This window comes from Triticum urartu, chromosome 7 (assembly GCF_003073215.2).
Source record: "Triticum urartu cultivar G1812 chromosome 7, Tu2.1, whole genome shotgun sequence".
Lineage (NCBI taxonomy): Eukaryota > Viridiplantae > Streptophyta > Magnoliopsida > Poales > Poaceae > Triticum > Triticum urartu.
In genome coordinates this window covers 101100236-101125424 of record NC_053028.1, presented here as the reverse complement: position 1 = coordinate 101125424, position 25189 = coordinate 101100236, and the positions used below count along the sequence as shown (strand labels likewise).

At 48.2% G+C, this 25189-nt stretch overlaps 3 protein-coding genes and 1 pseudogene across 3 annotated transcripts; all 4 read left to right on the top strand.

Annotated features, from left to right (window-relative positions):
- The first annotated feature begins 140 nt into the window (after positions 1-140).
- On the top strand, positions 141-15944 carry LOC125518482 (annotated as a pseudogene).
- Positions 15945-16457: 513 nt separating this feature from the next.
- Positions 16458-16930, top strand: LOC125519944. Its single transcript, XM_048684723.1, has one exon. The coding sequence runs from the start codon at positions 16583-16585 to the stop codon at positions 16928-16930; it is 348 nt and encodes a 115-aa protein (XP_048540680.1). The 5' UTR covers positions 16458-16582.
- A 156-nt stretch (positions 16931-17086) lies between these two features.
- On the top strand, positions 17087-18819 carry LOC125519943 (pentatricopeptide repeat-containing protein At3g25210, mitochondrial). Its single transcript, XM_048684722.1, has one exon. The coding sequence runs from the start codon at positions 17102-17104 to the stop codon at positions 18293-18295; it is 1194 nt and encodes a 397-aa protein (XP_048540679.1). The 5' UTR covers positions 17087-17101; the 3' UTR covers positions 18296-18819.
- Positions 18820-20780: 1961 nt separating this feature from the next.
- Positions 20781-23844, top strand: LOC125519945. The gene is made up of 2 exons (XM_048684725.1): positions 20781-23314; positions 23408-23844. Exons 1-2 carry the CDS (start codon positions 23213-23215, stop codon positions 23627-23629), a joined length of 324 nt encoding a protein of 107 aa, XP_048540682.1. The 5' UTR covers positions 20781-23212; the 3' UTR covers positions 23630-23844.
- The last annotated feature ends 1345 nt before the right edge of the window (positions 23845-25189 follow it).

Sequence of the window (25189 nt, the reverse complement as noted above, 5' to 3'; positions counted from 1 at the left end):
TGCGTGAAACCGACACCCCATCCCCACCTAGGAAACCCTAGCGGCATCAACGCCGCCGTGGTCCACCGCCGTCACGACGTCGACCCCGACGTGCCCGTCTAGTCGCGAGCACGGGCGGCGTCCGTAGTCACCCACGCGCCATGTCGCCGGTGAAACGCCCAGCGCTCCCGCGTCAACGTTCTGTCCTGGTACGCGCCCTCCAGGACGTGGGTGGCAGCAGCGCATCGGCGTCGACCCCAGGCGAGGACCCCTCAACGGCGGAGAGTAGGTTCTCTGGCTCTTTTTTTTCTTTTTGATTTGTCCATTGCATTTTTTATGCAAAATGATTCCCTACTTGGCTAAATAAGAGAGTAGTGACCTCTTAATGACCTCTTAATGATTTTATACATTCAAATTTGTATGCATGACACATAGTCATGTCATTGTTGATGAATTTACTGTATTCGCGATGATGTTATGGAATGTTGGCATTGATCTCACACCTTATTTGTATGTGTATAGATGGAGCAAGAAACCGGATACGCCAGTGATGATTTCGGTAGCGATAATGGATCCTCGTCATTGAATGCGAACCAACCTCCCGATGACAACTATATGAGTCAGGATGAATCGTACAGTGGTAATGTAAGTGCCTTGAATGTTGACCAAAACATATTGAATAGAAACTAGTTCTTTGACACTTACATGTCTTTTAAATTTGTACAACTACATGGCAATGATGACGATGAGCAATATGATATAGATGAACAATTTTATGCAGATAGTGCGAGCCAGGTACGTTGAAAAAATTGTAGGGCAATGATTGACATTAAAAATGTATTACCACTTATTTTACTTTAAATGTGCACAGATAAATGCTAATGGTGACAATAAGCGTAATAATATAGATGATGACAATGCCAAGAGCGAGGTCGATGCATCTCGTAGTAGGAGTGCTAGCCAAGTAAGTTTTTACATTATTTATGGTAAGTAACAATACAAGAACAGATTAACATGCAAGGTTATATGTCATATTTTGCAGGGAGGTGTTGGTGGTCCTAGTGGGAACGATGAGCACAGTGATGATGATCAGTTTAACCTTGACATGGGCTATGATGAATATCAGCAAGAGTCGCTTGATAGGCATTGGAAAGTGATGGCAAAACATTTAGGTCATTAGATGAGGTGTACACGTTCTACAACAAGCATGCGAGAGAACGTGGGTTCAGCATCAGGAAGGACTCGATAAACCATTCAAAGGATCGCGCAAGGACTGCGCGCTTGAGGAGGTATCCTGTTCCGCCACAGGAAAATGACAGGCCAAGTTCTGTACCATGAAAGGCCGGACCCGCAGGCTTAGACCGGAGAGTCGATTCTTCTACTAAGCCCATTTGACAGTTAAGCTTGATAAAAAGCTTAATCTTTGGTATGTTAGCGGTTTCTTCGATGATCACAGCCACATTCTTGCACGACCGGACGAAGTCCCTTTCCTCCAAATCATAATCAGATCAAAGCATTTGAGAGAGCAGAGATCTTAGCTATGCAGGAGTTGAGATAAGAAAACATCTTATTTTTGACAACATCGTTAGCAGGAATGGCTTGTATGCAAAGTCACCGTTTCAGAGAACAAAGCTGTACGACATGTGCTACAGGGAGAAGATGAAATTGCTTGCACAGGGTGATGCTTGTGACGCCCGGGAAATTAGGCTACAGTGATCTCACGTTAATGGTGACACGTCACCTCTGTCACTGTAATTAATCTCGGATTAATTCAAAACCGTTTCAAATTTAAATCCTAAATAAATCAAACGACAAAAGTTTTCAAATATTAAAATAAAATGTTCGGTTTGTACTAAATATTACATAGATAATTATGATGTAGAAGATACAATTTTATAAAATGCATAAATATTTTAAATTGAATTAAAACAGAAAAGAAAGAAATAATAAAAGAAAACAAAAAAAAGAAACAAACAAAAAAACAAAAGGAGACCCTTGGCCAATTGGGCCAACAAGCCCAGCTAGCCTCTACCAGCCCAACCGACCGGCCCACCCCGCACCCATAAACCGTTCCCCACTTCCCCCCACTCTCCACCGACACCCCACTCCCCCCCACGAAAATATCTCCTCTCTCCCCGATTGGATCGGGAACGGAGGAGGAGGTCGCCGCGACGCCCTCGCTCGACGCCCGACGCCCCCACCGCTGGACCTCGACGGAGGGCGCCCTCGCCGGCCTGCTTCCTCTCCACCGCGTCGTCTTCGCCCTCCTCCTCGCCCCCCCTGTTGCCTAGTCCCTACGAATCCCGGTGAGGCCCTCGGCCTCCTCTTCCCCTCGCCCCGCCGCTACTTGCGTCGCCCGCCCGTGGTGGCCTCATGCGTCGCATGGCCCGCGCCACCGCGCCCTCCCCCCCTCGTGCGCCCCTGTGGCTGTCCCCTGCTCGCCCAGCCACCCCACTCCCGCGCTTGCTGCTGCTTAGAGCCGTAGCCGCGTCTGCCACGGCCAGCGCCGCCTGGTGCTCCCCGCTTGCACTGCGTGCTTCTGCCTCCCCCTTGGCATGCTGCCGCCGTCGTCCGATGCCTGCGGCTGTGCTGCTGCTACCTGCGTCGGACCGCGCCGACCCCATCTGAGACCACGCACCCCCTCTCTCCTTCTCCTCCCGTCACCGCTCGCACTTACCGCGATGGCCCGCCGCGCTACTGGTCTCGCCGCTCGTTGCCGCCCGAACGGCCTCCGGTGGCCGCCTGCGCATCGCCGCGGCCTCGCCCCGCTGCCTCGCGAGCGGGCTCGACCCCGTACGGGTTGCGCCCGCTGCCCGCCTGCCCGTCGCCCGCTATTGGCCCCTGTGCCTATGACGAACGGGGCCCGCCCAGAACAATAAAAAAAAGGAGTTAAAAATAAATATAAATAGATAAATAATAAGTAAATAAAAATGTTAACTAATTAATTAATTAACTAACTAAATTAATTAAGTTAATTAATCATGTTTAACTAAACTAATTAAATGGGTTAACCTAATCTAGTAATTAAGCTAATTAACACTGATTAGTTAGTCTGAGCCTATGACGAATGGGGCCCACATGTCAATTTGACCTAGTCCACCTTTGACCCTGCTGACTTCATGATGACATCACGCTGACATGATAATAGCTTTTCTAATTAAATTAATAAAGTATTCCATATGATTAAATCTTTATAAATTAATATAAAAATCCGTAGCTCGGATGAAAAAACTTTGTACATGAAAGTTGCTCAGAACGACGAGACGAACCCGGATACGCAGCCCGTTCGTCCGCCACGCATCCCTAGCATAGCGAACACGCAACTTTCCCCCTCCGTTCATCTGTCCGAAAACGCGAAACACCGGGGATATTTCCGGATGTTTTTCCCCCCTTCACCGGTACCACCTCATACCGCGTTAGGGCACCTAGCACCGATACTTGTCATGTCATGCATCGCTATGCATCTGTTTGCTTAATATTTATTGTTTCTTCCCCCTCTTCTCTCGCTAGACACCGAGACCGACGCCGCTGCTACCCAGTACGACTACGGTGTTGACGACCCCTCTCTCTTGCCAGAGCAACCAGGAAAGCCCCCCTTGATCACCAGATATCGCCTACTCTCCTCTATACTGCTTGCATTAGAGTAGTGTAGCATGTTACTGCTTTCCGTTATTCCTATCCTGATGCATAGCCTGTCCTTGCTACTACTGTTGTTACCATTACCTGCTATCCTACTGCTTAGTATAGGATGCTAGTGTTCCATCAGTGGCCCTACACTCTTGTCCGTCTGCCATGCTATACTACTGGGCCGTGATCACTTCGGGAGGTGATCACGGGCATATACAATATACTTTACACAGTTACCTTACCTGTGATACTGTTCGGAGATGGGGGCTGAAGGGGCAGGTGGCTCCATCCAGGTAGTGGTGGGCCTGGGTTCCCGACGGCCCCCGACTGTTACTTTGAGGCGGAGCGACAGGGCAGGTTGAGACCACCTAGGAGAGAGGTGGGCCTGGCCCTGGTCGGCGTTCGCAGATACTTAACAACGTTTAACGAGATCTTGGTATTTGATCTGAGTCTGGCTACTGGCCTATACGCACTAACCATCTACGCGGGGACAGTTATGGGCACTCGACGTCGTGGTATCAGCCGAAGCCTTCGTGACGTCAGCGACTGAGTGGCGCGCGCCGGATTGGACCGTAAGCCTGCTCTTGTATTAAGGGGGCTAGTTCTGCTTCCGGCCGCGTTCGCAACGTGCAGGTGTGCAAAGGGCGATGGGCCCAGACCCCTGCGCCATAGGATTTAGACCGGCGTGCTGACCTCTCTGTAGTGCCTAGATAGGGCTGCGACGTGTTGATCTTACGAGGCCGGGCATGACCCAGGAAAGTGTGTCCGGCCAAATGGGATCGAGCGTGTTGGGTTATGTGGTGCACCCCTGCAGGGAAGTTAATCTATTCGAATAGTCGTGATCTTCGGTAACAGGACGACTTGGAGTTGTACCTTGACCTTATGACAACTAGAACCGGATACTTAATAAAACACACCCTTCCAAGTGCCAGATACAACCGGTGATCGCTCTCTCACAGGGCGACGAGGGGAGGATCATCGGTTAGGATTATGCTATGCAATGCTACTTGGAGGACTTCAGTCTACTCTCTTCTACATGCTGCAAGACGGAGGCTGCCAGAAGCGTAGTCTTCGAAAGGACTAGCTATCCCCCTCTTATTTCAGCATTCTGCAGTTCAGTCCACATATGATAGCCTTATTCCAATTGATACCAATACATACATATGTAGTGTAGCTCCTTGCTTGCGAGTACTTTGGATGAGTACTCACGGTTGCTTTCTTCCTCTTTTCCCCCTATCCCTTCTACCTGGTTGTCGCAACCAGATGTTGGAGCCCAGGATCCAGACGACATCATCGACGACGACTCCTACTACACCGGAGGTGCCTACTTCTACGTGCTGCCCGCTGACGACGACCAGGAGTAGTTAGGAGGATCCCAGGCAGGAGGCCTGCGCCTCTTTCGATCTGTATCCCAGTTTGTGCTAGCCTTCTTAAGGCAAACTTGTTTAACTTATGTCTGTACTCAGATATTGTTGCTTCCGCTGACTCGTCTATGATCGAGCTCTTGTATTCGAGCCTTCGAGGCCCCTGGCTTGTAATATGATGCTTGTATGACTTATTTTATTTGTAGAGTTGTGTTGTGATATCTTCTCGTGAGTCCTTGATCTTGATCGTACACATTTGCGTGCATGATTAGTGTACGGTCAAATCGGGGGCGTCACAAGTTGGTATCAGAGCCGACTGCTTGTAGGAATCCCCTTTCCACACTCCTTGGCTAAAGTCGAGTCTAGACATTACAAAACTTTTTACTAACATGGCTGTGTGCCTTACGGGCCCACGTCGCCATCTGGGTGGTTTTAGGATCTTTTATTCCTCATCTATACTCTAGGACTCTGATCTCTCTTCTATTCGGGTTAAATGATTTTACTAAATCTGACTCTAGGTTCTCGTAACTACTTTCTCCCGGAGAGCCCCTTATCACAGATGATCGCATGCTGCACCAGAAGATTCTGAAGATACTCTCCGATGTTCTCTTGAGACTTTGTGCCCACCGCCTTTGCAATTCCCTACCACTGAATTATCCCTATGGATAAATAGATACACCAGCCGTCCTTAATTTTATTCCTAGCTGATCTTGTTATTGCAAGATACCCCGAAATTCTCTCTATTGTTCCGAGAATACTTTGTGCCTACTGCCTTGCAGTTCTTTGCCGCCTGAATGCCCCTATGGATAAATTCTCGCACCTACCGAGTATCCGCTCATCCCCAGTTGTTTAGGTGTTTCACTAAGGTCTTCGAGATAATATTCGATCTTCCGAAAATCCTTAGCAGCTTATTGCCCTTGAAATTCTTACTTGCTTGCATTATGATTAATCCCATAAGTCCCGTAATCATTATTGGCATCCCTTGTCATTGTCATTTTGAGTCTTTGATCCAATATGGTTGCGAATGCTTGCAATCCTCAGGATTTATCCTTCCGGCTCAGACATCATTTTAAACATGAGCTGATTCTCGACCAATCGGATTGCCATCGATTGTACCCGTAAGCATACGCAACTTATCCATCCTTAATCAGAGTGTTTGCTTCCGATCCCTTGGTCGGAAACCATAATTCTTTTGTATTTGAGCTTTGAATTAGTCAGTTGTTTCTATAGTCTGATCGCCTTGCAATGTTTCTTCCTCTGGTTAAGTACCGATGCTCACATCAGATCCTTTGAGGACCACCGGATCCTTTGTTGGTTTTTATCCGATAGCATCCTTCTTATTCAATCCCTTTGGAAGTTCTTTCTCCATTGGTAAATCCTATCCTCTGATTGACCAACCATGCTCTGCTTTCGAGCTTGTGGTATTTACTATTGAAGCTTGTGGTACATGTTTCCACGATACCCTGATGGGTTGAACCTATGCCTTTCTTATTCTGTGTGAACCCGAAAGTTTTCACGGGTCATACTCCTCTGGTAATTCACCAGGTAGGTTTTGACACTGAAATCATTTTTATCTAGAGCAGTGAATGAAAGGTTATGCATTGAAGAAGTGGGAGTCGACCTTGAACTTTGTGTTCATGCCCATGGACACGATGTAGATCTTATCATTAAAGCTTCTCTTAAATTAATTTTTTCCCTTGGTATAAGTTCTTATATCTGGGATCCGGCCTTCTGCAATTGTGGTTTCGACCATATGTTCTTCTTTGACCCCATTTCACGAGCAAGTTTAAGCACTTGCCTTCTGTGGATTAATACACTAGTCCAACCTTTACTTTGATCTTCCATCGAGTATTACACCATGGTACCTCGATAATATCAAGTACTACATAACCTCTTATGAGTTCCTCATCAAGTACTACATTCTCACTGAGTCCAAATTTTTCACGGGCTCTGAGTTATTAAACACTCAAAAACCGGTAACTGAACCAAGTCCGCACTACAGTTCGACAACCTTTGGTAATCTTCTTTACTTACGAGTTTGTACCCGATCATATCCTTCCTACCCTATTTGGCTATATCATTACTGTGATGATTTTAACTGTGCTACCTGGTCCTTATTCACGGAGCACAAATTTCGACAATGAGCTAATCTTACGTCGATCTTCCTTGTCATATCATTTCTCCTTGAATAGCAAACTTGATTTCGAGCTTGTTTCATACCCATGGTTCTGGTAACTTTCGCTTCACCCTTCCTTTTGCTTGATGTCATCGACGATCGATTATACCCTCATGAAACCCCCTCGACAAGTGTGTCGTGGCCATCATCAACATTTTGACCCCTTCCAGGATATCAATTGAATTCATGATGAGAAGTACCATCCTTGCCCTCGATGATTTGTGTTATCATCGACCACTTTATTGCCTTCCGTTCAACACAAACTTGTTCGTGTTTCGTGATATACCTTGAGATCCTTGCTATTCAACATTAGTTCTTTACCTTGGAGTATTACCATCTTTTATGTCAAGAATGTCGTGAGAATTTCACCACCTCTTAAGAATTCTAGATACAAGTGATACTCCTTGCCATATCCGTTTGCTCCTTGGTCCCCGTGTTGTTTCTAACCAGAAAAACCGTCAATTGAACTATGACATGCGAATTCAGAACTTCTAGCAACCCTATTGCTTTGAAGTTAATGGTCGGCCGTTCGTTCTTAGACTATTGATTATTGAATCACCTTTCTGACATTGGTCGTGCAACCCACCCATATTTTGGGCGCACCTTTCAACCAATGTTTAATTGTGTATGTTTTCCGTGAGCATACTTCCTTATATCATTTGATCTGACAAATGTTATCTCCTTGTTCACTCAATTGTGGAAATCCATCTTTTGGAAATCTCGATGAATTGCCGTTGAGTTCACCAGACACCTCCTTGTCCTCTCCTTGGATTAATTATGAACTCTTGTTAACGGAAATCACTTCATAGTTCATTTCCCGAGAATCTTACATTGTCATCTCGTCAATTGTGTTGCACTTTTTCTTCTCAGGCTTACTAAGTCGGAGGTATCCTAGCACTAATCAGATCTGAATCTAGGTCAGATATGATGGTTGGAACATATTTCCAAGAGTTACAACAATGGTCCTTATGTGACCCGGTAAGGTGATGTCATGCCTAGCACACCTGGCCGGAGGCCCAATTGTTATAGTTTCCCTTTTCAGCCAGGCTATCCTTTCTTCCATGAGGAAATTGTAAGACTTATTCTATAAGTTCTTCCTGATGGACCCTTTTTGTTTCCAAAGTCTGAACTTGCTTGAAGACCATGCAATGCTATCTCGAAGCATGTTTGTGGTACTCCGATTTTCAACAAGGACATTTGAAGCCAATGCTAAATGTTTCCTGCTAAATTATCCAAACACCGCTGTATGGGTAATGTCATGAAATTTCTCTCCCCTACCTAAAGAGTTTTTCTACGTTATATCCTATCATGGATATCATGCTCTGCTTGTCCTTGGGAAGGATATACCCCTGAAAGATGTGTTTAAACACATTTTTCCTTTCCATTGTTCTGTTTAACCTGAGGATCACATTTTCCTTTCCATTGGTTTGTTTAACCTTTCTTGTGATCTATATGATCTAAACAGTAAGATTCTTCTGCTCATGTAAACACATCGGTGTACAATTCTGTCAGCAAGACCCTGTTACTATTGTTTATGACATTCCGGTAGCCACCGATGGATGAGAACTTTGCCTATTGGTCCGCCTCGTTCAACGAGCAGGAAAATGGTTCTCTTCGTCCCTCGCCCTTGGTACCGACGCTGTTGCCAACACCACTGGCAGGCTACCCTCTGACATGCCGTATCTACATGATCGTGCAAGGCATCACCGCCCTTCCTACTTTTACCCCACATGGTGGGCCCATAACCCACAGTTCCACAGGATCGAAACCTGACTCTCCTGTACACCCTGTTGTCAAACTTATTCCCCACGCTTGACTTCGTATGTAATTCACGGGCCACCTGCCTAGTGATCTATTCTGGTATCAGGCGCAATACTTATTCCCATTGCTCTGAACCCCTTTCACATTTCGTATCAGGCAACAAATGATTGCCTATCCACTTGAAAACTTCTTATTGCACCTTCGTACCTTGCTCTCGATATTTTCTTCAGTTTCTGTTCGAGAGTTACTTTCTACCACCTTCCCCGATGTTATCGACCAGGTAGTCAACCTTGTAGAGGTCTGCTCTCTCGGAATAACCACCCTTTATTCTTTCGTAAGAACGATGGACATCCTGAAGAAAGGACGACAATTTCATCATGATGCGATGAAGCAGAGAAATGAAGACGTCCATGTAAGGGATCGACCTCTTCGAGAAGAGCAACCAAGACCGAGAAGATCCGTTAGAATTTCACAACCACAAATTTCCCCCTTACACCACCTCTTAAATCTCGGGACGAGATTTCTTGTAGTGGAGGAGAATTGTGACGCCCGGGTAATTAGGCTACAGTGATCTCACGTTAATGGTGACATGTCACCTCTGTCACTGTAATTAATCTTGGATTAATTCAAAACCGTTTCAAATTTAAATCCTAAATAAGTCAAATGACAAAAGTTTTAAAATATTAAAATAAAATGTTCGGTTTGTACTAAATATTACATAGATAATTATGGTGTAGAAGATACAGTTTTATAAAATGCATAAATATTTTAAATTGAATTAAAACAAAAAAGAAAGAAATAATAAAAGAAAACAAAAAAACAAACAAACAAACAAAAAACAAAAGGAGACCCCTTGGCCAATTGGGCCAACAGGCCCAGCTAGCCTCTACAAGCCCAACAGACCAGCCCACCCCGCAGCAATAACTCGTTCCCACTCCCCCCACCCTCCCCCCATGAAAATATCTCCTCTCTCCCCGATTGGATCGGGAACGGAGGAGGAGGTCGCCGCGACGCCCTCGCTCTCGACGCCCCCCACCGCTGGACCTCGACGGAGGGCGCCCTCGCCGGCCTGCTTCCTCTCCACCGCGTCGTCTTCGCCCTCCTCCTCGCCCCCCCTGTTGCCTAGTCCCTACGACCCGGTGAGGCCCTCGGCCTCCTCTTCCCCCCCGCCGCTGCTTGCGTCGCCCGCCCGTGGTGGCCTCATGCGTCGCATGGCCCGCGCCACCGCGCCTCCCCCCCTCGTGCGCCCCTGTGGCTGTCCCCTGCTCGCCCAGCCCCCCCCACTCGCGCTTGCTGCTGCTTAGAGCCGTAGCCGCGTCCGCCACGGCCAGCGCCGCCTGGTGCTCCCCGCTTGCACTGCGTGCTTCTGCCTCCCCCTTGGCATGCTGCCCCGTCGTCCGATGCCTGCGGCTGTGCTGCTGCTACCTGCGTCGGACCGCGCCGACCCCATCTGAGACCACGCACCCCCGCTCTCCTTCTCCTCCCATCACCGCTCGCTCTTACCGCGATGGCCCGCCGCGCTACTGGTCTCGCCGCTCGTTGCCGCCCGAACGGCCTCCGGTGGCCGCCCGCGCATCGCCGCGGCCTCGCCCCGCTGCCTCGCGAGCGGGCTCGACCCCGTACGGGTTGCGCCCGCTGCCCGCCTGCCCGTCGCCCGCTATTGGCCCCTATGCCTATGACGAACGGGGCCCGCCCAGAACAATAAAAAAAAGAGAGAGTTAAAAATAAATATAAATAGATAAATAATAAGTAAATAAAAATGTTAACTAATTAATTAATTAACTAACTAAATTAATTAAGTTAATTAATCATGTTTAACTAAACTAATTAAATGGGTTAACCTAATCTAGTAATTAAGCTAATTAACATTGATTAGTTAGTCTGAGCCTATGACGAATGGGGCCCACATGTTAATTTGACCTAGTCCACCTTTGACCCTGCTGACTTCATGATGACATCACGCTGACATGATAATAGCTTTTCTAATTAAATTAATAAAATAATTCCAATAATTATTAAATCTTTATAAATTAATATAAAATAATCCGTAGCTCGGATGAAAAAACTTTGTACATGAAAGTTGCTCAGAACGACGAGACGAACCCGGATACGCAGCCTGTTCGTCCGCCACGCATCCCTAGCATAGCGAACTCGCAACTTTCCCCTTCCGGTTCATCTGTCCGAAAACGCGAAACACTGGGGATATTTTCCCGGATGTTTTCCCCCTTCACCGGTACCATCTCGTACCGCGTTAGGGCACCCCTAGCACCGATACTTGTCATGTCATGCATCGCTATGCATCTGTTTGCTTAATATTTATTGTTTCTTCCCCCTCTTCTCTCGCTAGACACCGAGACCGACGCCGCTGCTACCCAGTACGACTACGGTGTTGACGACCCGTCTCTCTTGCCAGAGCAACCAGGAAAGCCCCCCCCCTTGATCACCAGATATCGCCTACTCTCCTCTATACTGCTTGCATTAGAGTAGTGTAGCATGTTACTGCTTTCCGTTATTCCTATCCTGATGCATAGCCTGTCATTGCTACTACTGTTGTTACCATTACCTGCTATCCTACTGCTTAGTATAGGATGCTAGTGTTCCATCAGTGGCCCTACACTCTTGTCCGTCTGCCATGCTATACTACTGGGCCGTGATCACTTCGGGAGGTGATCACGGGCATATACAATATACTTTACACAGTTACCTTACCTGTGATACTGTTCGGAGATGGGGGCTGAAGGGGCAGGTGGCTCCATCCCGGTAGAGGTGGGCCTGGGTTCCCGACGGCCCCCGACTGTTACTTTGAGGCGGAGCGACAGGGCAGGTTGAGACCACCTAGGAGAGAGGTGGGCCTGGCCCTGGTCGGCGTTCGCAGATACTTAACACGTTTAACGAGATCTTGGTATTTGATCTGAGTCTGGCTACTGGCCTATACGCACTAACCATCTACGCGGGGACAGTTATGGGCACTCGACGTCGTGGTATCAGCCGAAGCCTTCGTGACGTCAGCGACTGAGGCGCGCGCCGGATTGGACCGTAAGCCTGCTCTTGTATTAAGGGGGCTAGTTCTGCTTCCGGCCGCGTTCGCAACGTGCAGGTGTGCAAAGGGCGATGGGCCCAGACCCCTGCGCCATAGAATTTAGACCGGCGTGCTGACCTCTCTGTTGTGCCTAGGTAGGGCTGCGACGTGTTGATCTTACGAGGCCGGGCATGACCCAGGAAAGTGTGTCCGGCCAAATGGGATCGAGCGTGTTGGGTTATGTGGTGCACCCCTGCAGGGAAGTTAATCTATTCGAATAGCCGTGATCTTCGGTAACAGGACGACTTGGAGTTGTACCTTGACCTTATGACAACTAGAACCGGATACTTAATAAAACACACCCTTCCAAGTGCCAGATACAACCGGTGATCGCTCTCTCACAGGGCGACGAGGGGAGGATCATCGGTTAGGATTATGCTATGCAATGCTACTTGGAGGACTTCAGTCTACTCTCTTCTACATGCTGCAAGACGGAGGCTGCCAGAAGCGTAGTCTTCGAAAGGACTAGCTATCCCCCTCTTATTTCAGCATTCTGCAGTTCAGTCCACATATGATAGCCTTATTCCAATTGATACCAATACATACATATGTAGTGTAGCTCCTTGCTTGCGAGTACTTTGGATGAGTACTCACGGTTGCTTTCTTCCTCTTTTCCCCCTATCCCTTCTACCTGGTTGTCGCAACCAGATGTTGGAGCCCAGGATCCAGACGCCATCATCGACGACGACTCCTACTACACCGGAGGTGCCTACTTCTACGTGCTGCCCGCTGACGACGACCAGGAGTAGTTAGGAGGATCCCAGGCAGGAGGCCTGCGCCTCTTTCGATCTGTATCCCAGTTTGTGCTAGCCTTCTTAAGGCAAACTTGTTTAACTTATGTCTGTACTCAGATATTGTTGCTTCCGCTGACTCGTCTATGATCGAGCTCTTGTATTCGAGCCCTCGAGGCCCCTGGCTTGTAATATGATGCTTGTATGACTTATTTTATTTGTAGAGTTGTGTTGTGATATCTTTCCGTGAGTCCTTGATCTTGATCGTACACATTTGCGTGCATGATTAGTGTACGGTCAAATCGGGGGCGTCACAATGCTGATATTGCCAGAGGAATCATGTTGACCAGAAAGGACAGAGATCCAGATTTCTTCTTTAAGCACACAGTTGACGCTGAAGGCAGGCTCCAAAACCTGTTCTGGTGTGATTCGCAGTCACGCCGGGATTATCTTGACTACGGTGATGATGTCGTCTTCGACAACACATGTATGGAATGTCGTTCATCCCTTTTGTGGGTTTGAACAACCACCGTTGCACTATGGTATTCGCATGCGCCATTGTTTCAGACGAGACCGATGCTACATATGTTTGGTTGCTTAACACGTTCTTGAAAGCTCAATGTCAGAAGAGGCCCAAATATGTAATTACCGATGGAGATGCGGCGATGATCAGGGCTATCAGGAAGCTGCTTTCTGACGTGTGGCATCGTCTATGTTCATGGCATATTGAAAGAATATGCAGAAACACCTCAACCACAAGTCATTGAAGGAGTTCAGGGCATTATTGTACTATGCCACTACACATAAAGTTTTTGAGGAGAGATGGGCCTTGTATGTGCGCAAATGGCAGACGGAGAGAACGAAAACATGGCTCCATAGGATGTACAGGAAGAGGACGCTTTGGGCTGCATCATATTTATCTGGTGGGTTTTTTCTTGGTATGCGTAGTAACCAGAGGAGTGAGAGTTTGAACTCCAGCCTGCACCTCCATCTTGACTATGGTATGACGATCGTTAACATGATTGTACACTATGAGAATTGTATCGTTTGCCTCCGTGAGAATGAAGCTTATGATGACTACACGGCCTCACAGACTGTCCCAGTAACAATGATTGAGTGTGAGACCATTGAGTCGTATGCTGCCAAAGCATTCACGCAGGCAAACTTTATATGTTGCAACAAGATATGAAGAAGGTACAGGAGCTTGAGGTAATTGATAGACTGACAGGGACCGATAGTCAGAGATTTGTGATTGCGTGGAAGAATAACAGGGATAACAGATTTAATGTGGACTATACGCCAGGTAACTCGGCAGAAACTATAAAGTGCAGTTGCCAAAGTACGGCTCGCAAAGGGCTTTCTTGCAAGCATATTCTTCATGTTTTGAATGCACTGAACTTACATGTGATACCCAGGTGTTGTGTCCTGCGAAGGTTCTCAAAAAAAGCAAGAGCTGGACTGCCCGTGAAGCGCACCGGCGATCTGTTTGCGTGGGGTTGGTCGAGTACTGAGGACAGAGCTAGATATAGTGAGTTGACCATCAAATCTGCAGAAGCATCTCATCTCGCATGCAGTAATCCATTCTTATTCGACAAGTTGATGGCAGCTCTGGATGATATTATAGCGAATAAGGACGTTTAGGGGAATGAAGATGATAGTCAGCGAAGCTTCATGAATGATAATCCATTTGAGCCTAACCGAGATCATATTCTGGTTCGTGATCCAGTAAAGGTTTCCACCAAGGGCGCACCTAAGCAGAACAGTAGAGGTCGCGGTAAGGGTGGCCCAGATGTGACAAAAAATGAGAGACCTAAAGCATTTGACGAGAAATCTGGACGAAAATGTAGCTTATGCAGCCTCCCAGGTCATAACAAGAGCACATGCAGTAAAAATGAAGAGTATGTCTATTGTTTGTTTATGTTAGTTTTGTTGTTTCATTTACTATACATTGATTCTCATAGTTTGTAATTTATTCTATGCAGCAACTGGGCTTGAAGACAGAAGTGAGCACGGTGCATCTGTTTTACTTCATCTATTTATATGTAACTGTACGTCTTTTTGCTTTGTTTATGTTAGTTTCGTTTATTCATTTACCGTACATTGATTCTCATAATTTTTAATTTATTCTATGCAGCAACTGGGCTTGAAGACTCAAGTGAAGACGATGGAAGTGTTTTACCTCTTCCATTTATATGAAAGACATTTGTTAAATTTATATTTGTGTTGAGTATTTTATATGTGTGAAACCAAGATTATTGGCTACGAACCGTTGTTATATGAGACTTGATATTTTCTGTCGACTATAATAAAATTACCGCGGTGACAATTGTTATGTTGAGACATCATTATTGTTGATATAAATGCTTGATTGAGTCACTTAGATGGATATGCAATAACTAGGACACATCTAGATGTGCTTTATTTTTATTTCTCATTTAAACACTTTTGATTCTCTTCAAATTTAAATGTCTAGCATATCAAGCAAGTATGCATATAGTTTATAACAAGCCATGTGAACAGAAGCATTTAACCGGCGACATTTACAAATCACATTTTGTTCATGTTCTGATCCAACATGATAAACCAATTCTCGTCTACTATTTGTTTAGTTGTCATTCGACGCTCCTGAATTTCAAGCATACATCCCTCTATCTCTTTCTGACATTGTCTGCTCTCTAGCATATCATCCTATCTCACTCTCTTTTCTTAGTTCTCCTTCATCTCTAACTTTTCTTGCTTTCTCTTCTCGGTGTACTCGTTTCTTGTCATCATCAACTCATTGATATTGTTTCATCGCCTATATCTCTCCTTCTCCCTTAAGTTTCTCCTTTCCTCTATTCCTCCCACTGGGCTGACCCGTGCTAGACGTCGGAGTGGGACTTATAGACACGTTTCTCTTTCCTCTCCATCACCATCGTCCATCTCCGGAGAGGAATTTTTACCCCTCCCAACTTTTTGGAATGTTGTCATCATTCCTTGATTATGACATTGTATTGCAGAAAATAATCTACTACAAGATGCTCATGTCCAAGCTCCGGGCGAAAATCATCACAGAGATGCGTGTTGCCGAGGAGGCACACCGCGCTGCTCAAATTGTGGCGGAGCAAGAGGAGGTACCGGAGGAGGCCCCAGAGGACATGGAGGAGGCGGAGATGAAGTTCCAACACGCCCAAGCCACCGAGGCAGCAACGCAGTTTGAGGCGAAGCGAGCGGCCATCCTTGACTAGATCCAATCCATTAGAGGTGGTTGCGAACCGTCACCGTATCCACCTCGCCGACATGAGGCGGGAGTGGCTCTTCACGAACCTCGACGACGAGGAAGAGGAGTTGGAGTTTCGTCCCGCCAATGACCACGAGGCTAGTCCGTCCGTCCTGGAGGGTCATCTACATCTCCGATGACGACGAATAGATTAGGATAGTTTGCTTGTTTTTAGCTTGTTTGTTCATGTAACATGTACAGTAGTACGTATGATGAAATGATCGTTGCGTTGCCAGTATGAATTTAAGCGTTCATAAATACGGATTGTGATTAAAATAACAAACAAATGACGGACAAACCGGCATCATCTGCGGACGCATCCCACACACATTTAGGGGTCGGATTTGCCTAATCCGATTGCAAGCTAGAAAGCATCACCACGAATTTACTAGTACTCCCTCTGTAAACTAATATAAGAGCATTTAGAACACTACTTTAGTGATCTAAACGCTTTTATATTAGTTTACAGAGGGAGTACTATTTGTAGTAAAACGTATCGTTATGTGTAATGCACTCCACCGGAGTTCTGCTTTGTAAAAGCACTAACAAAGGCGGAGAGAGAAGACATTCCACTGCATCGACAGAGGCAGCGGCGGCTAGTCCCTGATGGAGTGGGGCGACGAGTGGCTCGCGCCGGACAAGCTGCAGCACGTCCTCGCCTGCCTCCTCATCGCCCTCGCCGCCGCCGCGCTCGCCGGACGGAGCTCCCGCCCCTTCCTCCGCCGCCGCGCGCTGGCCCTCGGCTGCGCCGCCTCGCTCGCCGTCGGCGCCGCCAAGGAGGCCGCCGACGAGACCCGCCTCTTCGGGTCCTCCGGCGCCTCGCTCAGGGACGCCGCGGCCGACCTCCTCGGCGTCGCCCTCGCCGCGGTCCTCGTCTCCCTCGCCCACCGCCTCCGCCGTCAACGGCGCCGCGAGAAGGCCGACGATACGGACGGCAGCATCTCCATGGTCTGAGGTAAGTCTGAGTACTGTCAAATGGGTCGCTGGGCCTAATTCTTTTGCCGGCCCGTTTTCACCGGCCCGCGTGGCGAGGCCTTTCTCGTGCGCGTGACCTTTCCACCGTCGCTCCGATCTCTCCTCCTCCTGCGCTTTAGGGAGACGCCGCCGCGCCGCCGACCACCCGCCATGGCGCTCCTCGCCGCCGTCCGCCGCCTTCCTCGGGCCATCCGGCTCCTAAAGCCTCACCACCTCCGCACCACCTCTTCCTCCGCCTTCTTCGGCGACTCCGAGGGCTCCGCGCCCGCCTGGGAGCCGCGGTCCCCCGTCCGCTCCCCGCCGGACGACCAGTTCGCGGCGTGGGTCACGCGGCTCCGCCCGGGCTTCACCGCGTGCGACCTGGCCGACGCCATCAACTCCGAGCAGGACCCGGACCTCGCGCTCGCGCTCTTCCGCTGGGCGGGGCTCCGCCCGGGCTTCCGCCACGCGCCGGCCTCCTACATCGCCGCCCTCAACGCCGCCTCCTCCGGCAAGCGCCCCGTCGCTGCGGAGAACCTCATCCACGACGTGCTCGCGGGGGCCTGTCCCCCCGACCTCCAGCTCTTCAACGCCTGCCTCCGCTTCTGCTGCGACCGCCGCAGCCTCTTCCCCGTCGCCTTCGACATGTTCAACAAGATGCGCGCCCTCCCGGCCAACGCCGGCTGCCGCCCCAACGTCGAGACCTTCACGCTGCTCCTCAGCACCGTGGTCCGCCGCGTCCGCCGCCCGCCGGCGTCGCTGGTCTACCTCCACGCCGTCAGGTCCCTCTCCCGCCAGATGAAGGCCACGGGCGTCGTCCCGGACACCTACCTGCTCAACCTCATCATCAAGGCGTACGGGCGGTGCCTCGAGGTGGACGACGCCCTCAAGGTGTTCCGCGAAATGCCCCTCTACGGCTGCGACCCCAACGAGTTCACCTACGGCTACATCGTCAAGGCCATGTTCCAGAAGGGCAGGACCGACAACGGGTTGCTGTATCTCAAGACGATGAGGGACAAGGGGTTCGTGCCCAGCGGCGGCGTGTACATGTCCGCGGTGGCCGCACTGGCGCTGGAATGGAGGTTCGAGGAATCGAGAGAGGTGCTTTTGGATATGCTGGATAGCAAGAGGAAGCCGGACATGATCACTTACAGGACGCTGCTCGAGGAGCTGTGCCGAGCTACGCGGACAGAGGACGCGTTCCAGTTGCTGGAGGAGCTGAAAGAGAGGAAGCGAGGGGCGTTGGACCAGAGGATGTACTCGGAATTGCTCGATGGGCTGCACTGGATTTCTCAGCCACAGCAGAATAGCTTTCCTCGCCGTGACAGGGGCTCTGCCTCTGATGATAGGGGATCTGATGACTGAAATACTTGGATGAAAATTGCATGTTTTCGTGCCATCCAATGGCAAAATCAGTCATAGAAAGTCAAATTCATGAATTAAGCAGGAGGGCCACCTTCACTGGGATTATCTGGTTGACTCAACTTTGCACAACTACTGCTTCTGGCATGATCGATGACATGCCCACAGGGCAGAGAAGATGCACAATATGTCTTGACAAGAGATGTGGTGGGATCAGAAAAATTGCTTGTTGCTGGCGGCAATGATTGCTGGGGTGCTCTTGTCAAATGCAATTTCCAAAGTCAATCATGGTGGCACATTCAGAAATGGTTATTCCAGGTATCATGTATTGAACACAACAAACTGTAGTAACGTTGATATATTTAAAATTCCTTTTGCTCGTAAAGTCCGGTTATAGAATAACTAGTGCTTGCGCCTGTGAGAAATTGCTCTATATTTTCTCTACTTGGTGTTGATAGCACAACCAGTATTGATTGTATGTAGAACCTCGTTCATGGTTGTGCAGTTAAGATGTTTATCTGTGAGAATAGTGTTTTTTTTTTCTGAAATGATCTGGTCAGACACGTTTTAAATTCCTTTTGCTTGTAAACTTCAGTTTGTAGAATAACTAGTGCTTGCGCCTGTGAGAAATTGCTCTCTATTTTCTCTACTTGGTGTTGATAGCACAATCAGTATTGATTGTATTGTAGAGCATCGTTCATGGTGGTGCAGTTAAGATGTTTATCTGTGAGAATAGTGTTTTTTTTTCTGAAATGATCTGGTCAGACACGTTTTAAATTCCTTTTGCTTGTAAACTTCAGGTTGTAGAATAACTAGTGCTTGTGCCTGTGAGAAATTGCTCTATATTTTCTCTACTTGGTGTTGATAGCACAATCTGTATTAATTTGTGTTGTAGAACCTCGATCATGATGGTGCGCTTGAGCTATTTATCTGTGAGAATAGTGTATGATGTGCCATTTTTTTTCTAAAATAATATGGTCAGACATAGTCCTCTCATACCACATAACATCTCTTGTTGATATAACATGGATACAAATGAGGGCGCAATTCCATATTTTTTCAAGTTTAAGAAAACTTTAGAATATGCTTTTTGACTTAGTATTTATTTTAAAGGCCCAAGTGATCCGAGCTCAATTTACAACATTCATCGACCCTCGAAGTGACACTCCATCCTACCAAAAAGAGTTGGAGATAACTCTGCATCCTTTGCTGCTGATGCCCCTGTGATGCCATGATGTGTCCTTTGCGGTTTCTGTTTCCCCGCATCGATCAAGCAGCAACAAGGGCCGTTTGGCCTCAATGCCAGTTTGGGTCATCAGACGGGTCCATTTTGGCTTCCTGTCAAATCTGGACTAGCTAGACGGGTCTAACTTTACAACCCTGGTGTGGTGTGCCAGTGCCAGTCACTGCAACTGGCACAGACGTATATATGGTCACAGGAGTCAGCAGACGTGCAAGGTGGAGTCATCTTCCTCCCTTATCAGCTCATTCCACCTCCGTTGACTGTTGTTGCCGCCGCATCTCAGCGCCTCCTTCCTCACGCACCCTGCTTTGGAGGAGTCGCCGCCGTCGGCCGGCTCGAACCCGACGAGGCACCTGCACTCCCGGGCGGCCCCTTTGACCTCGCAGTAGCCGAACGGCCCGCACGCGCCGTAGACGAGGCACCCCTTGCCCGGCCGCTCGAACAGGGGCACCCACGACGACGACGGCGACCCCTCCACCCACACCCTGAACATCACCTCGCCCGTGTGGTCGAGCTTCCAGTGCGACCTCGCCGGGGCCGAGTCGTTGGCTCTGTTGTAAGTGAAGTAGGCCATCTCTCCGTCGTCGATCATCTGGGACAAGAAGGATTTGGTGAAGCTGGCGGCCGTGGCGCCGTTCCACACCCCGGCGCGCCAGTAGAGACTCGACCCTCGCCAGGTCAGGATCTGGAGGCCCGTGCTGGTGTCGCCGCTCAAGACGAACTCGCCGGTGGACGGGTCGTCAGGGCCCTTCCACGCAACGATGCGCGCTGCTACGTGGGTCTTGTAGTTCACCCACAGCTTGAATCCCGGAAGAAAGGTGTCAGTCGGCTGATCGTAGCTCTGCCATATCTCCGTGCCGTTCCGCGACCGGAGAACAAAGTTTCCGGTGTCGAGCAGCACCGCCACCGCACCTCTGCCACCTGATCCCGCGGTGGTGACGTTGTTCGTCTTCGTCGCCCAGAGGACACGGCTGTCGGAGTCGGACAAGACGAGGTCAGAGGTGTTGCTCGCGACCAGCTTCCCGGGCAAGCTGCTCGTGATCGGGTTGTCGCGGTTGGCCACCCACACGTATGTTCGCTCCGAGATGTTGTGGTACCATATGCCTAAATATGTGTTGGCGGCGGAGCTTTGCAGGGAGAAGAAGCTTTGCGTGGAAGGCGCTGAGATGCGGCGGCGCTGAGACGTGCAAGGTGCGTAGAGCGTGACCTTGCTGTTATTTGGTACCAGTTGACTGATATTTGTAGTGATACTATTCTAGTTGTCCTATAAGGTGATCAATACTCTCATTATAATTGCTGCCGCATCAAATCATTGTATTGAAAAAGTAAACGTATTTCTCTGGTTAACTTTTAGGAGAACATTTTAACCAGAGACGTTTTGTAACATAGAGGATGGACGGGGAACGCTTAAATGTCCATTCTGTGATGAGAATGAGAGTATTGATCACTTTTTTTCAGATGTGCAGTGGCAAGATATATGTACGAAATGTGGTGAGGTGTGCGTTTAATCCCTGCCGGCCCCTATTTGTTTTGATGATAATACATCATACATGGATGCCGCAATAGTTTTGATCCAAAATCGAGGAACTTAGTAGTGTTGGTGTAGGAGCGGTTATTTGGACGTTGTGGAAAGCCCGCTATGCCGCATGCTTTAGGAATGTTTTCCTTGCGGAGCCTGTTATTCTGATTTTTAGCATATCACATTACATATCCTTCTGGGCAATTTTTCAGAAAACAAGAGCTAAAAAATTGCAGCGTAGCGAAGCAAGACTTCTAGTTGTGATGGCCACTGAGATCTCCCACTGGAGAATGGGGTGGGGGCCTCTACAGAAACTTGAAGTTAAAATTGATCGGTTATACTAGCTGCTATTTGGAGGATCACTTGAAGCAAATCTTGTTTTGTATGAGTTTGCAAAAGGGCATGCTGTTAATTAGTTGTTGGCCCGCAATAGGAGTAGTTTTGGCTGTTTTGTTGAATGATCATCAGCATGTGGGCCATGGTCGGTTCCTGGTATAGCTGCGACCAGGACTCCCTGTGAAAACTGATGTATGTTGTGTGCTCAATTTCCGGTCCAAAGGCTCCGAACTGTCTATGGGCCATGGTCTATTCCTGGCATGTCTTAGTGCTATCCAATGGCAAAATCAGTCATAGAAACTCTAATTCATGAAAGAATGTACTTCTGCTTGATAGATTCAATATGTTTTAATGGGGAAATGCTGAAGAGCATAAGGAGGAACTGCAATGACCTGGTTGACTCAAACTTATGCACAATTACGGCTTTTGTCATGATTGATGCAATACCCACAGGGTAGAGAAGATACGCAAAATGTCTTTGATGGAAATGTGGGATCAGAAAAAAAAATTTGCTTGTTGCTGGCAGCAACGGTCGCTGGACTTGCTTGACAATAGCAATTTCCGAAGTAAATCACGTATGGCATCCAGAAAAGGCTGTTCCAGGTATCATGTATGATATGAAGAACTACACAACAAAACTTTAGTGTGGTACCTTTTAAATTCCTTTTAAAGCTCAGTTGTAGAATAAGTGTTTATGCCTGTGAGAATTTGCTCTTTGTTTCTCTTCCTGGTGTTGATAACACAATCTGTATTGTAGAACCTCGTTCATGACAGATATTTATCTGAGAGAATAATGCATCATGTGCCTTTTTTTACCTTCCGAAATAGTCTTGTCTGTCAATACACCCTTCATACAAGTGGTGTTCTTCTGAATTCTACCAACATCCGTGTTTGTGCAGTGTCCAGCACTGGAACCAAAAAAACTAGTCGATTGTATCAGTAGTAACAAATGGATGAAGTTGATCCTTTGCCAATCGTAGCGAGTCAGACACGAAATCCTGCATATTGCTATCCTGATTTGTGGTATCAGTTTTTGTTTTTCTCTTTTGTTTATTGTTTTTGTTTTTTGAGGGGATGTAGTATCAGGTTTCGGTGTTGGTTCAGTTTTCTGGTAAGTCGAGCAAGTACTCTCTTTGTCCGTCCGGAATTAGTTGTCGTGCAAATAGACGTCCGTCTGAAATTAGTTGTCGTGGAAATGGATGTAATTCCGGACGGAGGTAAATCAGGGTGTGATTGTGACGCCGTGATGTGCCAGTTGCAGGGCTGTATTTGCAGCTCGGTTCACCCGGTTGCTATGGTTTGCCGGTGTGTGCCGCGTACGTAGCAGGTGAAGTTCTGGATAAGCATGTTGCTCACCATCCTCTGCTACATCGGCCCCCGTCAGGACGTCAAATGGTTTCATCCTTCGCCGATCGTAGTGATTAGTGAGCCAGACACGAAATCTGTGTTACCATCATCTACAAAACCGGTTTCAAAAAACAAAAAAGATCATCTCCAAAACCTCGACCCAGCTGGTCTCTAGGAGAAAACAGACTCGCTCCTGCCGAAACTCGACTGGACGGGTCTAACTTTGCAACCCTGGTCAAAAATTTCAAGTTGCAACTGGCACAGTCGGAAATGTCTAGTCTAATCTAAATATTGTGACACGAGTCAGCGCGCGCGCGGTCGGTCGCTGGTCGAGGAGTTTATACCCTTCGTTCCACCGAATGGACAGAAGCAAGGAGCGCTCCGTCAGTCCTTTCCTCGCCCCACCCCCGCCTCCGCTTCCGGCGACCGCGAGCAGCACCTGCACCGGGGACAGCGGCATCCACCGGAGGAGGAGATGGAGACGGCGCCGGGCTCGCGGTGCCGCCGGTGCCTGGAGATCCTGTGCGCCGTCCTCCTCCCGCCGCTCCGCGTCTACCTCCGCCACGGCTTCTGCTCCGTAAGTACACCCCATGTTTCGTTTCCTCCATGCATGCGATTCAGCCGATGCATGCTGTCGCTCACTCTTTCTTGCCGCTTGGTGCCGGAGCAGATGCGGTTCTTGATCAGCGTGCTGCGCACCATCATCGGCTACTACTTTTGCCTTCTCTTCGTTATTCAAGCCCCCGTCATGGGTTACGTGCGGAACTGCCTCACCTTCTTCTGCGTCTTGCTCCTCGTCGCATTCCTCAACCGCCCCAGTAATGGCGATGACGACGACGCCGACGAAGACGACGACTCCGCCACCGCCGCCTCCTACGTCTTGGTCGCCTGACCGTGTTTGAAGATTCCATGCCGTGTGGATTGTCAGTTCCACAACGAGATTATTTGGGCGAGGCCTTGCCATTGTATCAAATTGAGTTCTTTTTTATTTATTTTTGCTGGTAAAATTGAGTTTATTATTGACCCGTTTAAATCTCAACCTCCTATGTGCCTCATTGTGTGTTTTTTACAAAGGGTGAATTTTAGTTTAAAATGAAGCGTCAAAGTGAGCACACGCCCGGCCTTTGCATAGTTAGGGCATCTCTCCCAACGTTGACTCGCAAATTTGCTCTTGCATCCGTCCACGGACACAGATGTGGGAGCCAGCCATCCAATGTTGTCCGCATACATTTCAAATAACCGGACGAAATCCATGCAAACACGATGGTTTTTTATATAAACCGGAGCACATTCAATACAATTCCAACATTTTTCATTCAAAATAGTGGTCGGACCCTAAACCTATACTACGGCGGCGCCCGTTGCCCACTTCCTTTGTATTTCGTATCGGCGACCACGTACTCCATCTGTTGTCTTCATGCGAGGCGGTTGGGTTCAAGACCCGTGAAGTGAATGTACGATCTCCGGCAAAGAAGAGTAGAACATGAGAGACAAACTGGCCGACTTGTGATATGGCCACAACTAATGCTGGTGGTCATGAATTATTGCCGCATGCCGATGGATTAAAGGAAGAGAATTCCCTAGACGTGCATATTTGCATGCAAGGTGAAAGGGTATTAAATCAAGGCAAGGAGTTTGCTTCCAAAACCGATCAGACTCAATTTGGCAAGGAGTTCACTAATTTCTGGAAAGAGTGTGGAGCCTACGTTGATGCAAGGGACCTTTGGATTTGTGATTTATTTGGTCCAATCAAATATAAGATGCAGAGATTTCTTGCCACTCGCACGTAAAGAAAAGATTGTCAATCGCATCAACAGACCATGCAAGATTAGAGACGTGCTTTGCTTGAGAGGATGTGGATGGGGTCCACCGTACAAGCAGATCACGTACGAGGAGATGGTGCACCTATTTTTAAAGGGATCAAGTTTAAGTTCGTATGTTAGTTTTAGAAGTAATAGACAAAGCTATCTATTGAGATGTAAAAGTCAAATACCTTTACGTTTTAGGAGAGTCCATATTTTATTTGAGTCAGAGATAGGGTTGTGTCCTTATTTTTGCAAGTCTAGACGTGGGTTATTAATAGCCATAGTGCGGCGATGTAAAGGGGGAGGCTATATCTTTATGAAATATACACGATGTGTTTTTAGGGTAGACACCCGTATCAAGTTTTGGAGGGATCTTTAGAAAACCTCTGTGTTGCGATTTCTCTTCGTGAAAATTGTTTTGCGCGTGAGTACCTTCGTCGAGATTGGTTTTCTCGTGCTGGGCCGCAAGGTTCAAACCCTCTACATCGTGTACATCGCGTGCGCGGGCGAGAGGTTACTGCTATTGGTGGTGGAGTGTCGTAAAAGGTCGGGCCGCAACGACGGACCGGATCTCGCCACGAGGTTCGGTCTTTATCAACTTGGGACACAATGCACTGCCGCCTCCCATACCCTATTCATCCTCGGAG

What these genes read in the sequence shown, in the direction of transcription:
- LOC125519945 (XM_048684725.1), top strand. Translation starts at nt 23,213, where the DNA reads ATGGAGACGGCGCCGGGCTCGCGGTGCCGCCGGTGCCTGGAGATCCTG. An exon ending in TCCGCCACGGCTTCTGCTCC is followed by an intron (nt 23,315 to 23,407) that starts GTAAGTACACCC and finishes GTGCCGGAGCAG; the next exon opens with ATGCGGTTCTTGATCAGCGT.
- LOC125519943 (XM_048684722.1), top strand. Translation starts at nt 17,102, where the DNA reads ATGGCGCTCCTCGCCGCCGTCCGCCGCCTTCCTCGGGCCATCCGGCTC.
- LOC125519944 (XM_048684723.1), top strand. Translation starts at nt 16,583, where the DNA reads ATGGAGTGGGGCGACGAGTGGCTCGCGCCGGACAAGCTGCAGCACGTC.